Genomic DNA, 16,625 nt, shown 5'->3' with positions numbered 1-16,625 from the left:
AAGACTATGTTCACAGGTTGTGCCTATTGGGCTGCATTTTTTATGCAAATTAAAAGCTGCTTTTTTTACAGTAGCAGTGAAAGCTATCAGATTTCAGAAATCTCATGCACATGCTTGTTTTTTTTCCAACTAAATTGTAAAACAACTGTGTTTTTAAAAACTACAGCATGTAAATTATTTTTGCTTTTTTGTAGCATTTTTTCAGATATAGAAAGCAATGAGTAAGTGCAAAAACGATGTTATCAGTTTTTGCAGCATTTTTGGTAAGGAAAATGGAGGTACAAGTGTCTATTTTTGTGATTTTCCAAAGTTTTACCCCTTAACCCCGGAAGTTATTTTCATTTTTGTGTTTTTGTTTTTTGCTCCCCTTCTTCCCAGAGCCATAACTTTTTTATTTTTTGGTCAAAATGGCAATATGAGGGCTTGCTTTTGGGGAAAAGATGCACTTTGGAATGACACCATTGGTTTTAATTTCAAAGCGCAGTGAAATTGCAAAAAAAATGCAATCCCATAGTTGCTTTTTGTTTTTTTTTTCTACTATGTTCACTAAATGCTAAAACTGATCTGCCATTAATATCTCCAGGTCATTAACAGTTCATAGACACCAAACATGGTTAGGTTATTTTTTATCTAAGTGGTGAAAAAAAAAATTCCAAACTTTGCTAAAAAATTTTTTTAAAAAAAGCCATTTTCTGGTACCCGTAGAGTCTCCATTTTTCATGATCTCAGGTTGGGTGAGGGGTCATTTTTTGTGCGCTGAGCTGACATTTTTAATGATACCATTTTGATACAGATACAATCTTTTGATTGGCCGTTACTGCATTTCAATGCAATGTCGAATCAGCCAAAAAACGTAATTCAGGCGTTTTGATTTTTTTTCTCGCTACGCCATTTAGTGATCAGGTTAATCCTTTTTTTGTTAATATATCGGGTGATTCTGAATGCGGCGATATTAAATATGTGTATGTTTGATTTTAAAAAATATATGTTTTAAAACATTTTTTTTTTTACTTTTGGAGTGATTCAATAGTCTCCATGGGAGACTAAAAGCTGCCATAACCCTATCGGCTCTGCTACATAGAGGCGATGAGCAGATCATCTATATGTAGCTGAATTACTCACTTGCTATGAATCCGGCAGTCATAACCATAGAGGTCTGCAGGAGACCCCTGGTTGTCATGTCAACCCATCAGGGACCCGCGATCAGGTGAGGGAGTCACCCATGGGCGGATTTTCAGCGCGATTGCCAGAAACGCACGTTAAATGCCACTGTCAGAGTTTGACAGTGGCATTTAACAGGTTAATAGCCACGGGTGGATCACGATTCCACCTGCAGCTGTTCCGGGCACACATCAGCTGTTCAAAACAGCTGAAATGTGCCTGGAAACATGTGGGCTTACTGCCGGAGCCCATATCAAAGGGATGGAGTCTGACATTGGCATACTATTACGCCCAATGTCGGAAAGGGGTTAAAACATAATGTCTTGGTATACTCACATGAGCATGGAGTTAGTATTAGTATGGTTTAATTAAATTATTTATATCTGTTAAAGTTTACAATGCCTGTCCAACTCAATGCCCTACCAGTGTGTGAAAGTAAACAATGTCCTTCCATCTCAATGCCCTACCAATGTGTTAAGTAAACAATGTCCTACCAATTAAATGCTCTGCCAATGTGTTAAATACACAATGCGAAACTAACTCAACTTCCCCCTGCTGTTTTTACATTTGTAATTGTGTATTTTTTCATGGTTGCACTGCATACATGAATCCATTAATTTTTTGTTCAGAATAGTCACTATCTTTTCATACATAAAAAACTTTTTCCTCTTAATTTTATAAAAATGCCCTTTTTTTCCCAAAAATGTTTTATGGATTTACATATGTCTTGCATCGATGGGCTAATACCTTCATGCTTGTAAGGTAGAAGCAAAGCTGAACTTTGGGATCCTGAAAAAAGCAGCATGAACAGCAGCAAAAAAGGGAGCAAAGCTGCAGCTTTCTAACTGCCAAGAGATCAGGTTTTGGCTGCATAAAAAAACACAGCTAAAAAGTAAACACAATCTAACGCATATAGCGCTTTTCATATTGCATTACAAACTTCAATGGAACACCTAGGAAGAGAAAAAAAAAGCTGAAGCATTCAAGCATTTTATCAAAGACGCTATGTGTGAAACCAGAAAACATGCTGGGGACAACTGAGGCTAATATGTTAAGCTTAGGGAAAAAGCTGCTCTGGGAGTTTCAAACTTGGAAGGAGTGACAGCGAGTAAACACCAATTAATTTAATTTAGTAATTTCTAGCAATAAACAACACAAAGTCTAGACATCTACTGTATATATCAGAATAAAGTGTCATATATGAAGGCTTTTGTTTATAAATTATGACACTGAAAACAGGAGAACATTGTGCTTCATTATTTGCAAGAGACATTACTTACCTTGGAGCCTTGGAGACAGTTCACGGACTTGCCTGCACATAAAAAGTAGTAATTAGTTTACCTTAATAATTTATTTTTTTTCCTGTTGCAAGGCACAGCGCAATAAGCAGTATTCCTAGTGGAATTACAAATGTAATTAAGTTTCAGTTTTAGACAACAAGAATAATAAAACGGTAAAAAGGTTGAACCCAAAGATGTTAGACCAAAAAAACTTATAAGAAAAATCCAAAACAAACCCTCATCCCCCCTGGTTTTTTGTTGTGTTGTATGATATCGTTGAATGGCGGTGGGTTTACTTCACATTGTTGCTTTACATTGATCAGCCAAAAATAATAAAAAAATGAAAATTAACCTCTACAAGATAATATTTGTTTATTGCAACTGTCATACAACACCAATGTTTTCCGGTAAGGGGAAAAAGTTGTATTACAAAGGCAATAACTGCAGCATAAATTGGCAGACTTGGGAATTAATATTGTAAGGATTGGTAAATTTGTGCTGGATATTTTGTAATATCTCATCTATGATGCTGCTACTTTAATACACAGTGGCAAATCCTTTCTATATAACACATGTGTACATGTATCCCTAAGGCCAGTCTCACATGTCCAGATAATTCCGGTACCGGAGAAAACGGTACCGGAGTTATCAGTGTCCGTGTGTCCGTGTGCTCACGTGGCACATCAGTGTCGCACACGTGTGGCAGCCGTGTGCCGCCCGTGTGTCGCCTGAGGACCACACGGACCGTGCAGGAGAGACAGCGCTACAGTAAGTGCTGTCCCCAGCCTGTGGTGCTGAAGGTGGCATTCATCTCTTGTTCCCTGCAGCGCTCACAGGAGAGAAGAGATGAAAAATGTATTTTTTTTGTTAAAAATAAAGTTTGGGGCCACCTCCCACCCCCCCGCGCACCTGCCCGCTTGCAGAGAAATACTCACCCAGCTCCCGCGATGCCTCCTCTCAGCGCCGGCAGCCTGTCCTCTGTGAGCAGTCACGTGGTACCGCTCATTACAGTGATGAATATGTGGCTTCACCCCTATGGGAGGTGTAGCCGCATATTCATCACTGTAATGAGTGGTACCACGTGACCGCTCACACAGGACAAGCTGACGGCTCTGAGAGGAGGCATCGCGGGAGCTGGGTGAGTATTTCTCTGCAAGCAGGTGGGTGCGCGGGGGGGTGGGAGGCGGGAGGTGACCCAAAACTTTATTTTTAACAAAAAAACTTCTCTCCTGCAAGCGCTGCTTTCAGCCGAGCAGGGCAGAAGGGATGAATGCCGGCTTCAGCACCACACGCAGGGGACAGCGCTTAACTGTAGCGCTGTTTCTCCTGCGGCAGGACGTGCATACGGAGGAGAGTGCACACTGTTCTCCGTGTGCACGTGTGCGGGACGCTTTGCGGACCGTGCTGCTGGAGAAAAGCGGACATGTCTCCGTGTTTTGCACAGGGACACATGGTCCGTGAAAACACGCAGGCATGTGCATAGACCCATTCATTTGAATGGGTCTACGTGTGTCAGTGTCTCCGGTACGTGAGAAAACTGTCACTGCACGTACCGGAGCCACTGACGTGTGAAACAGGCCTCAAGTGATTGTCCAATACCTGGACAACCTCTTTTTAAATAAAGTAGTCTCCCCCATAAAATAAAGACACCAGCCCCACCTGACGTCACTAATAAGTTGGGGGGGGTCACGAGGCACAGTCTGTTCATGTTCACCAATGTGACAATCAGCACCCCCTGGGAATGCGTAATGTCAGCTTGGCACAATATTACAGACATCTCATGGGCACAATATTACAGACAGCCCCTGTCCACACGTGCACAGGGAGGAACGGAGAGTGAAAAAGGGTGGCCCATGCAATCACTGGCATGGAACAACACTTGCTTACAACCCTGACAGGTTGAGAGACACTTTTCACTAGCACCAGTGCAACAGAGCCTTGCCAGCTCGGTAGGACTGCCATTATGTACTCATTAGATGTAAGACCAATGTATTAACAGATTACATCGGGCAGAAACCAGAAAAGTCAGTTACCAGCTTGATGATAGGCCTTAGTACTGGAAGACAAATGGGACATGTGGGGTGCCAGCTGTTTCCTACTTTTTCCAACACGATAACCAGCATGACCTCTTAGAAGTGAATGAAGGGCTACAGCCTCCCATGAGCACTGAAGCCCTTAAGCTAGGTTCACATTAGCATTTCTGTGCTCAGCGTATCATCTGTATGTGCAAATGCATGCCAAAATGCATGCAAACGCGTTTTTATCTGCATTATCTTATGCATGATGGCAAAAAACCAATGCGCGTGCATGCGTTTGTATGCATTTTTGCATGCGTTGTTTATCCACATGCGTACGGTATTTCCCAATGGGCATGGCTTATGGGATTTCTATATATAGACACACTGCACAGATGAAACCCTCTTCTTTCGATGCTGTATCCTGCTGCAAGATGGATCTTAGCGTGGAGAGCTTCAATCTGAATCTGGATTTATCATTGAAATTGGATTTTGCTTTTGCTGTGGCTTGTGAGGAAGAAAGGAGAAGAGAAAGGGAGAAGACGTCGTCATCGCTATTGGCAACACCCCATTGTTGAAGTCCAAGAGAGCTGTGGAGCTTACCACTCATTGTACGCCGAGCATCGTGAAAACTCGCAAAAGTTTTTCAAGTACATAAGAATGTCTGAGCAGAGCTTCCAAGAACTGCTGCTTCGTATCAGAGGATCCATCACCAGGCAGGACACACAGCTACATAGAGCAATTCCTGCTGAGGAATGTTTGTTGGTGACCCTAAGGTACGTAATTTTGAAAAAGAAACACCTGTTATTAATATTATTGCTCTAAAAGCCATGTACTGATTTTTTTCCCCAATTTCTTTTCCACAGATTGCTGGCTACCGGAGAGACCTTAAGATCTCTACATTTTCAATTTTGGATTGGACTGTCCACCCTTTCTGGGATTGTTGGAGAAACCTGCCGTGCATTGTATGACATTCTGGGTGCAGAATTCCTCCCCCAACCTACAACTGTGAACAGCAAACACATTCGGATTCTGAAACCTGCTGGAAGTGGATCCGAGTACTTCAATTATAAGAAATACTTTTCCATTGTTCTCATGGCGATTGCAGATGCTAAGTGTTGATTTGTTGACGTTGGTTCATTTGGAAGAGGAAATAACTCACAGATTTTCAAAAACTCTGACATGGGCCAATGATTTTATGCTAATAATTTTAATTTTCCACCACCACAACCTCTTCCGAACACTGAAGGACTGACAATGCCGTTTGTTGTTGTTGGGGATGAGGCGTTTCAAATGTGTGCCAACCTCAGAAAACCATACTCGAGTTGGGACTTGATTCACACAAAAAGGATTTTCAACTACAGACTGACAAGGGCACGAAGAACTGTGGAGTGTGCCTTTGGTTTGCTGGCAGCTAAATGATGCATTTTGGGTACAGCTATCAATCTTAAAATTGAGACAATTGATGAGGTTGTGAAAGCGTGTGTTGCTCTGCATAATTGCATCCTGGCAAAAGAGCAACCCCACTTAGAACTTGAGGAACCTGTTAATACCACATTGCAAGATTACCAAGCTCACCCTCTGAGGACTACAGTGAAAGTTGCATAAATGAGGGATAAACTTGCTGCCTACTTTGTTTCGGATATTAGACATGTGGTATGTGGCATGGCAAGACGAAATGGTTTAAGCCGCTAAGTAAAATGTACCTGTAATGTTATGTACCTGTACTGTTTTCTGACTGTAATACTAACACCTTGACTGTAACTTTAATAATAAAAACCTTAACTGTAACACCCGTTAATACTTAACTCAACAATACACACGTTTAAATAAAGAGATAAAGAAAACACAGGGAGACAGGTATTGTGAAACAAAAGAATTTTTACTAACAAAAATAAAAACAATTTGAAAAATGTGATTTACTTTCGGGGTCTACCGAAGGGAAATACATGGTGGACCTGGGGGGGGTGTCTGGCTGTGATGGTAGGCTAGGAGTGGTTGGGGAAGTTGTTATAGGGGAAGTGGCAGACAATTGGAGGATTGGGTCAGGAACATTGGCAGAGGACACATTAGCAGTGGAAAACAAGTTGGAAGGGATTGACACATTGGATGGGAAAGAACCAAGGGAAGTTGTAGACAGACTTGAAAACAAAGACACATTCGGAGGTGTAGCTTGTGAGGAAGAAAGGAGAAGAGAAAGGGAGAAGACGTCGTCATCGCTATTGGCAACACCCCATTGTTGAAGTCCAAGAGAGCTGTGGAGCTTACCACTCATTGTACGCCGAGCATCGTGAAAACCCGCAAAAGTTTTTCAAGTACATAAGAATGTCTGAGCAGAGCTTCCAAGAACTGCTGCTACGTATCAGAGGATCCATCACCAGGCAGGACACACAGCTACATAGAGCAATTCCTGCTGAGGAATGTTTGTTGGTGACCCGAAGGTACGTAATTTTGAAAAAGAAACACCTGTTATTAATATTATTGCTCTAAAAGCCATGTACTGATTTTTTCCCCAATTTCTTTTCCACAGATTGCTGGCTACCGGAGAGACCTTAAGATCTCTACATTTTCAATTTTGGATTGGACTGTCCACCCTTTCTGGGATTGTTGGAGAAACCTGCCGTGCATTGTATGACATTCTGGGTGCAGAATTCCTCCCCCAACCTACAACTGTGAACAGCAAACACATTCGGATTCTGAAACCTGCTGGAAGTGGATCCGAGTACTTCAATTATAAGAAATACTTTTCCATTGTTCTCATGGCGATTGCAGATGCTAAGTGTTGATTTGTTGACGTTGGTTCATTTGGAAGAGGAAATAACTCACAGATTTTCAAAAACTCTGACATGGGCCAACGATTTTATGCTAATAATTTTAATTTTCCACCACCACAACCTCTTCCGAACACTGAAGGACTGACAATGCCGTTTGTTGTTGTTGGGGATGAGGCGTTTCAAATGTGTGCCAACCTCAGAAAACCATACTCGAGTTGGGACTTGATTCACACAAAAAGGATTTTCAACTACAGACTGACAAGGGCACGAAGAACTGTGGAGTGTGCCTTTGGTTTGCTGGCAGCTAAATGATGCATTTTGGGTACAGCTATCAATCTTAAAATTGAGACAATTGATGAGGTTGTGAAAGCGTGTGTTGCTCTGCATAATTGCATCCTGGCAAAAGAGCAACCCCACTTAGAACTTGAGGAACCTGTTAATACCACATTGCAAGATTACCAAGCTCACCCTCTGAGGACTACAGTGAAAGTTGCATAAATGAGGGATAAACTTGCTGCCTACTTTGTTTCGGATATTAGACATGTGGCATGGCAAGACGAAATGGTTTAAGCCGCTAAGTAAAATGTACCTGTAATGTTATGTACCTGTACTGTTTTCTGACGGTAATACTAACACCTTGACTGTAACTTTAATAATAAAAACCTTAACTGTAACACCCGTTAATACTTAACTCAACAATACACACGTTTAAATAAAGAGATAAAGAAAACACAGGGAGACAGGTATTGTGAAACAAAAGAATTTTTACTAACAAAAATAAAAACAATTTGAAAAATGTGATTTACTTTTGGGGTCTGCCGAAGGGAAATACATGGTGGACCTGTGGGGTGTCTGGCTGTGATGGTAGGCTAGGAGTGGTTGGGGAAGTTGTTATAGGGGAAGTGTCAGACAATTGGAGGATTGGGTCAGGAACATTGGCAGAGGACACATTAGGAGTGGAAAACAAGTTGGAAGGGATTGACACATTGGATGGGAAAGAACCAAGGGAAGTTGTAGACAGACTTGAAAACAAAGACACATTCGGAGGTGAGGGTGGAGGGGGTGGATAATGTCTCTTTAATTTTCGCTTTCTGGCCTTTGTTTTGCTGCTTCCTCGGCCTTTTGGTTAGTGCTGCTGCGTGGTGGGAGTGGAAGGCTGGGCTGCTGCACTCGGCTGCATGGTTGAAGAGGAAGGCTGGGCTGCTGCACTAAGCTGCGTAGTTGAAGGGGAAGGCTGGGCTGCTGCACTCGGCTGTGTGGTGGAAGTGAAAGGCTGGGCTGCTGCACTCGGCTGCATGGTGTAGCTGGGTACTGTTAGAAGAGTCCTAATGTCCAGCGGTTGTTGTGGTGGTGGTGGATAAGTCCCTTGGTGCCACTGATGCTGTGCTGGAGCTTGTTGCCCTGTAGGGAATGAAGTTTGTGCCTGCTGCTGATATCGGGACTGCTGCATAGCCTCGGTGTAAGCAGCCTGACAGGCCTTCATCACATACAGCTGGAGATCAGGACTAAGGTTTTCTGTCACGCCCCATTCTATAGCGGAAAAATAATGTTGCGCCGGTCTATTAAGGTCAGCTTCCAGGCAATCAAGGCGTTTGTGGTCTTCCTGGAAAAGTGTGTTCACCCGAGTGAACCCACTATCCAGTCTTTCTACAACCACCTTCATCCCAGCCTGGAAGACGGAGCTTAAGTGAATAAACTCAGGCATGACTGACCTCACCCAGGCCCTCTGCCGCTGGCAAGCAGACCCAAGTAAAGTAGTGGCAGAGGGCTGGGAGAGGGGAAAACCAGATGGATTGGCTTCCTGTTCTCCAGCCTGTGAAGCCTGCCTGGTTGACCCATCGCTGGTGGATGATTGGGATTGGGCCTGTTCGTTGGCTGGTCCATGAGGGGCCACTCCAACAGAGGACGATCCAGGTTGTGTGGTGCTGCTCCAGGTTCTGTGTGGAAAATATATGAAAAACATTAGTAAAAAAAAATAAAAAGTTTAAATAATAGTAAGACAACACAAAAGATACTCACGTTTGCTGAGCAACCGCAGGCTTCAGAAAAGAAAGCTGATGATGGTACTTATATTTTCTGATTTTTCGAGCAGCACCACTTCGAACACGAATCTCCTCTCTCATGTCCTTATTGAAGCGACCCTTCATCTAACGCCAACTGACTTTAATTCTCTTCACTGTGAAGGGGGAAAAAAAGGAAAAACTCTGCCGCACGTTCACTGCCGCATCAGACAACATAGCAATACTTTCTGGCACGTGGCGTGGCACGGTCCCAATCAGCCAGCAGCGATATTGCCACTTCTTCCCAGAGTCGTCGGATCAAGGCTGAGTCGGAATGATTCCGATAACGGGTGTCCCACAATGCAGCTCACTCTTGCACAGCTTGAATAAGTAAGTCATTATCTATGTCACGTTGTCCTTCCTCACATTGTGGAACCTAAAGATGAAATACAAAAAAAGAATTTGTAAGTAAATGTGAAAACAAATTCAATTACAACTCTGATAAAGGCTACTTACACCTCGTCTTTCCTCCTCAGCAACTTGAGGCTGACGACACGGTGAAGAATCATTTCCACTCGACTGCTCCTGCTCTTCCACACTGGAAGGTACCTGTAAAGAAAATAAATGATTTACCACATATATAGTATTGCCAGTCAATATATACCAATCATTAAATCAAATGTGATTACATAATCAGTGTCATGTCCACTTTCGGAAGCTTCAGTGGAGGACATGTTGGAATAGCAGGCAGCAGTCAAGTGAAACACTAGAGAAAAGAACAGATAAGAAAAATTTAACTTGTTAAGAGCCAAACACAATGTAGCCCCGCCAAAAAAGAACAATGGACACCAATACTTACATTACAGGCAGTAGTCCAACAGCACAGCAGTCAGGCAGCACCAGGAAGGCAGCACCAGGACCGGAGCACCAGGACGGCAGCACCAGGATGGCAGCACCAGGAAGGCAGCACCAGCATGGCAGCACCAGGACGGCAGCACCAGGACGGCAGCACCAGGACCGGAGCAGCAAACAATCTACAAGGAACAGACAAAAATTAGTACAGAGTACAGACTGCAAAGAGAAACAGACATTTTCAAAGCTTCTATACTTACAGTACATCCAAAGTCTTGTGCTTGCATCCAGCGTCTTGAGAGTAATGAAATTGCTGTGTCCTCACCCCCTTTTATACCCCTTTGTTTTAGGAGTGGCTGAAACCAGTTCCTGGACATGTTAAGTCTGAAGTACGCATGCACATCGAACGCATGCATACGCATGTCCTTGCGTACCAATGCGTTCCCATAGACAGTAATGCGTTTTTTTACGCACTCATCGGCAATAATCCGTAGGAGCATGATTGCAAAATATTTGTCGCTTCAAAAACTGCAACATGTTGCGTTCGCCGGACACTGCTGCACACCGCAAAACGACACATGTGTACGCATCCGCATGCAAACGCATGTCCCTACGTACACCATGTTAAAGATATGTACACATGACGCATGAGGATTAATGTGGATCATACGCTGCACACAGAAAGGCTAATGTGAACCCGGCCTTAGTCGGTCACTCGTTTTCTCGTCCCTGGAATGGTCCTAGTTTCCCTCTCCTTGGCTCTAGTAGCTGAGAATACAAAACCTATGATGGACCATAACTTCTCAATGGAAGGTCATACGGCGGCGATTAGTGCACCATCAGATCCGGTCAGGCCCCTGTTATGCTTGGAGACTAAACACTACTTCACTACCTGGCTCCTACTAGCCATTCTATATATCTTCCCACCCTGGGTTGCAAGAATGGGTCGAGACCCGGGCAGGCATTCGGCCCATTCCCAAGATGTTGAAGATGTAATCAATATACGGCTAGGAAGTACGATAACTCCATAACTTCTTATGAAATTACGGCTCCCAATTTTCTGGGGGGATTTGTTTGAAGCAGTTAAGCAGCTTGGGCTCATATCCGGGTTCATCCTGCCAGAAAGGTCTTGGTTCCAGCTAGGCTGCTGAGGGTGTTAGTTTTTCCACTTTGTAGCTTTTGAAGCTGTACTGCTTGCTGAGCCAGGTGTTCTGTCTCAGCTTCACACTTTGAAAAAGGTCTACAGTCTCATATCGGATATGATACAGTCGATTGGTATGAAATTATGTTCTCATATTCTTAACACACCTTATGCACACCTCTGGTGATGGCACCATTCCATAGATGTTGGTGTCTAATCTCCGGAGCTAGCATGTCATTGTTAAGCCATGGGAGCTCTGCAGCAAGCCCCAGGAGACCGATCACTGGATCGGCACAGGAGGTGAATATAGGCTGTTTTTATTTTATGAAGAGGAGTCCATTATTTAAAAAGAAGTTGTCCAGGTACACGACAACCTCTTTAAAGTTTTAAGTTGAGCTATGTTGCAAAAAGGTCCAATAAATTTTATCACAGTTCTTGTAAGTTGTCACTATTAAAATAAGAGTAGAAAATTAGATCTACAGTACAAGGGAGGTGTGCCAGAGGTAAACTTTTCCTGTCCAAAAAGAACATTAGGGAATGACTAATATTTGCCAAATTAACACTTAGGCAAACACCATTGAAATAACATCTTTACCTTCATACAGTCTGTATCAATATTAAGCTTTCATACATCCACATATTTTAAATGTATAAAAAGCAGTAAAAAAACATTTGTGAAATATATACTTTAGGTGAAAAATTAATGATTATGTAATTTTGGATGTATTCATGTTATACAGTACCTTTGTCTTAATCGGTTCATGCCAGGAATGTCAACAAGTAATCCTCCTTGTTGAATGTGGATCCATGCTTTCTGTATGTCAGCTGTTAGCAAATGATATCCACCACTTAAAAATATCTGCATAAGAAAATAAAAAATCCTACATTGACATTTATTACATTGACAACTAGATTTGTTTTGAGTCAAAGGTTAATTTTTCATCTAGCAAACTCAATTATTTTATTTAATTATTACAACAGCAGCTATTAATCATTTACAGCCTCGGATTCACTGGACTACTTCGGATTTCCTGGACTATGTCGGACATGTATTTTTGTGTGTGTGTTTTTTACTTTTGATTACTTGGTTTACTCTCCATTACTAACACCAGGGCTTGATGCCAGCTGTGATTTTTGATAAATCAAAGCTGACATCAACCCCAAGCTCCATTACCCCAATTGCCAATGAACCAGCCCACTTCCCGGGTGGCTGCGGGCTGGTATTTTTAGGCTGGGACAAACCATGGACCTTGCCAGACAGATAATATCAGCTCGCAGCTGTCTGCTTCACCTTTGCTGGTTTCATAAAATGGGTGTTCGGTGGTGCGGGGGCCCTGCCGACATTTTGTGAAAGCCCAGGACCCCCGCACTTCCAACAGCAGCTATTAATCATTTACAAGACCATTTACAATTTCCTATGTTTACGAATTGCAATGTATCTGTAAAACAATGGATGCTATATTATGGTTCTATATGGCATCCATTTTTTTTGTGCACCGATAAACTTGAATGGGTGAGTCCCATCTAACAAATGGAGAAACTGGTGCATCCTGCAATTTTTGTCACATACAGATTCAGTTGCTCATCTGCAATGTCACACTGAACAACATTGGTCAGTATGGTGTCCATTTCCTTTGGAGTTCGCTCACATGTGAGTATTAAAAATCGTTCTGATGCCCATCCTGACAAGTTGGATGAGTGTCCTGCATATTTCATTCCACATGTCATGCAAGTGCTATGCAACTTTTAAAGACAGTATCAAGGAACATCGAGGGAAGCGCTGGACTATATCAGACCTGCATGGGACCCTTATTTTCTAATAAATTGGTGAATGAGGGACAGTGTCTTGTTTTTATGTCTCTCGTGTTATGTTTTTCAGGTTTCCATTTGTGAACTACGCCGGATTCACTGGACTACTTCGGATTTCCTGGACTATGTCGGACGTGTATTTTTGTGTGTGTGTTTTTTACTTTTAATTACTGGGTTAGTAATGGGGGTGTCTGATAGACAATGTAGTGTATTATTTAACTTCCTGAACTTGGCTCATGCAATTTCTTGGGTCTTTTGAGATGTGTGTGTAAAAATTGGACAGCATACGCATGGTCCGTGTGCCGTCCGTTTTATTTCTCGCATCCATAGTTACATTGGCGAGTCTCGTCTGATATATGCGGCCATACGCAGCAAGCTGCAATTTTATTCCTCAGCCCAATTACAGCTGAGAATCAACTTCCAGACCAGCACTGACTCATTTAATAACATTGGTCAGATTCACACTGCACTCATCCGATTTATACGCTAATGTGAGAGAACCCTAAAGAAAGCACTCCGATCGAAAACACGTCTGTGTGAACCTACTCTTATCATTGTAAACCTTTTCATTTGTAGTAGCAAGTACTAAATAAGTACAAGATTAATTGTATAAATAAAATCATTAGACAAATTGAGCCAATTAGTATTAAAATACTTTGCTTTTATAGTGTGACCCAATCCACAGTACACAGATTTTAAAGGAAATGCATTACTTACAATAATATCTAAAGGATTGTCCACTTTTGGCTACAATTTTCTTCTCTTATTTAAATACATGTATTTTTGGCTAAAATTAATTTCTCTAATTTGGATTCAACAAACATTTTGCATTGGTTGCCTTTGTTAACTGAGAATCTGTCAGTGATCTCATTCCAACAGTCCAATAGAAGATTTTCTAACTCTGATATATCTATTTTAAGCTCGTCTTAGCTGATTTATGACCAAATACCAGGGGCGTAACTACCGCGGTCGCAGCGGTCGCCATTGCGACTGGGCCCCGCAGGTCAGGGGCCCAGGGCCGGCCCCTGACCTGCGGGGCCGGACTGGCCATCGGACACTTCTGGCAAATGCCAGAAGAGCTGGTGCCAGTAGTGGGCCGCCCGCGGTACTGTTCCCCCCCGCCCCCCACCAGTGCCGCCGCCGCATTTAACTATACCGGCGTCTATGACACTGGTATAGTTCAATGCAATGATGTCGGAGAGAGCGTCTCCTGACGCTCCCTCTCCCATCATTCCCCGCTCTGCCTCTGACAGTACACTGCGGGTGCGCGATGACGTCATATCATCGCGCACCTGCTGTGTCCTGCGCAGACTGCAGCCACCGAGACAGGAGCAGGGACGAGCAGCGCGGGCAAAAGGAAAGGTGAGGAGAGTGTTTTTTTTTCTTTTTAACCGGACTGTGGGGCCATTATCGGGGGTGGTGGGATGAGATGTGGGCTGTGCTCTATATACCCCTGTGCGGGCTGTGCTGTATATACCCCTGTGCCGGCTGTGCTGTATACATCCCTGTGCGGGCTGTGCTCTATATACCCCAGTGCGGGCTGTGCTGTATATATCCCTGTGCGGGCTGTGCTCTATATACCCCTGTGTGGGCTGTGCTCTATATACCCGTGTGGGCTGTGCTCTATATACCCCTGTGCGGGCTGTGCTGTATATACCACTGTGCGGGCTGTGCTCTATATACCCCTGTGCGGGCTGTGCTCTATATACCCCTGTGCGGGCTGTGCTCTATATACCCCTGTGCGGGCTGTGCTGTATATATCCCTGTGCGGGCTGTGCTGTATATATCCCTGTGCGGGCTGTGCTGTATATATCCCTGTGCGGGCTGTGCTCTATATACCCCTGTGCGGGCTGTGCTCTATATACCACTGTGCGGGCTGTGCTGGATATACCACTGTGCGGACTGTGCTGGATATACCACTGTGCGGGCTGTGCTCTATATACCACTGTGCGGGCTGTGCTCTATATACCACTGTGCGGGCTGTGCTGGATATACCACTGTGCGGGCTGTGCTGGATATACCACTGTGCGGGCTGTGCTGGATATACCACTGTGCGGGCTGTCCTGGATATACCACTGTGCGGGCTGTGCTCTATATACCACTGTGCGGGCTGTGCTGGATATACCACTGTGCGGACTGTGCTCTATATACCACTGTGTGGGCTGTGCTCTATATACCACTGTGCGGGCTGTGCTGGATATACCACTGTGCGGGCTGTGCTGGATATACCACTGTGCGGGCTGTCCTGGATATACCACTGTGCGGGCTGTGCTCTATATACCACTGTGCGGGCTGTGCTGGATATACCACTGTGCGGGCTGTGCTGGATATACCACTGTGCGGGCTGTGCTGGCACCCAACACCATGTTGCAGTGCAGGAGATTCTTGCAACAGTCCGAGGCGTATCTAGGGGAATGTGGGGGGGGGGGGCCTTTGGAAGTTCGCACCGGGGCCCATAGCTTTGTAGTTACGCCACTGCCAAATACCACATTAAAGTTGAATGTGCTGGATACAAAAGACAGTAAAGTAAAAACCATGTAAAATATTGAATGACAGCCATTTGCAAAAAATAATTTCCAGCCCTAAATTAATCCATGTAAGTAAAATAAAGAAATGCCCAATAGGCTGACAACTAGATAAATCCCCAGAGTGATACATACTCTTTTGTATTTTCACAACATCTGCCTTTATTTGCGCAAAACAAAGCAAAACAAAAAAACAATATATAGGTGTATGTGTGTGTGTGTATGTGTGTGTATGTATTTCTATATGTATATATATATATATATATATATATATATATAGATAGATAGATATATATATATATATATATATATATATATATATATTCTTACAGATAGTAATACTAACAGTTACAAAAAGAATGTCAATAATTAAATCATGTTTTTATGTTTAATGTATTTTTTAAAACAATTTTCCAATGACACATTCTCTTTACTTAGTAAATCATTTCTAGATCTCAGGTGCACTGGGGGGCAGCAGTGGTGGGGGGAGGAAATCATCATGAGTGATATTTTTGAAGTCCCTTTGCTCCTGGTTGTGTTGCCCCTTATTTAAACCCCATTTATCAGTGATGCAAGATGTTTGATACATTTTTAGCATTTTTGCACCCTGAGATTATGATTGTGTAGTCCTGATGTTTGTCTTAGGCAATTCACGGCGGAATAGCGGTCTTGGAGTCTGACAGCTATAGTGATCAGAAGTTAGCAACATTTAGGTGTAAAAAATTTTTTTTTCTTTCTTGTCATGCCACTTTGCATTAATTTCTGAAAAGCACCTGAAAGGTTATTAAACTACTTGACATCAGTTTTGAATATGCTGGAGGGTGCGTTTTTTAAAATGGTATCACTTTTGGAGGTTTTCCAATATATAGGACCCCAAAAGTAGCTTCAAAACTGAATAAGTCCCTAAAAAATTAATTTGGTAAATTTCCTTGAAAAAATGAAAAATGACTGGTATAATTTTAAACCTTCTAAAACGCTAACAAAATAAAACAACATTTTACAGATGGTGCTGATGTAAAGCAGACATGAGGGAAATGTTATTCATTAACTATTTTGTACAGTATGACT

General features: G+C 42.9%; 1 protein-coding gene across 1 annotated transcript in view; it reads right to left on the bottom strand.

The window, feature by feature from the left end:
• The window catches only part of LOC143817701 (uncharacterized), a 385,700-nt gene that overhangs the window by 101,663 nt on the left and 267,412 nt on the right, over window positions 1-16,625 (bottom strand). Inside the window, exons 15-16 of the mRNA XM_077299189.1 lie at window positions 11,967-12,082; window positions 2,442-2,473 (exon numbers count right to left, since the gene is read on the bottom strand). Of these exons, the coding sequence (XP_077155304.1) occupies window positions 2,442-2,473; window positions 11,967-12,082 (148 nt within the window). The remainder of the gene's footprint in view (window positions 1-2,441; window positions 2,474-11,966; window positions 12,083-16,625) is intronic.

This window comes from Ranitomeya variabilis, chromosome 3 (genome assembly GCF_051348905.1).
Source record: "Ranitomeya variabilis isolate aRanVar5 chromosome 3, aRanVar5.hap1, whole genome shotgun sequence".
NCBI lineage: Eukaryota > Metazoa > Chordata > Amphibia > Anura > Dendrobatidae > Ranitomeya > Ranitomeya variabilis.
The sequence above is the reverse complement of the archived record's forward strand: the minus strand, read 5'-3'. Positions and strand labels throughout refer to the sequence as shown.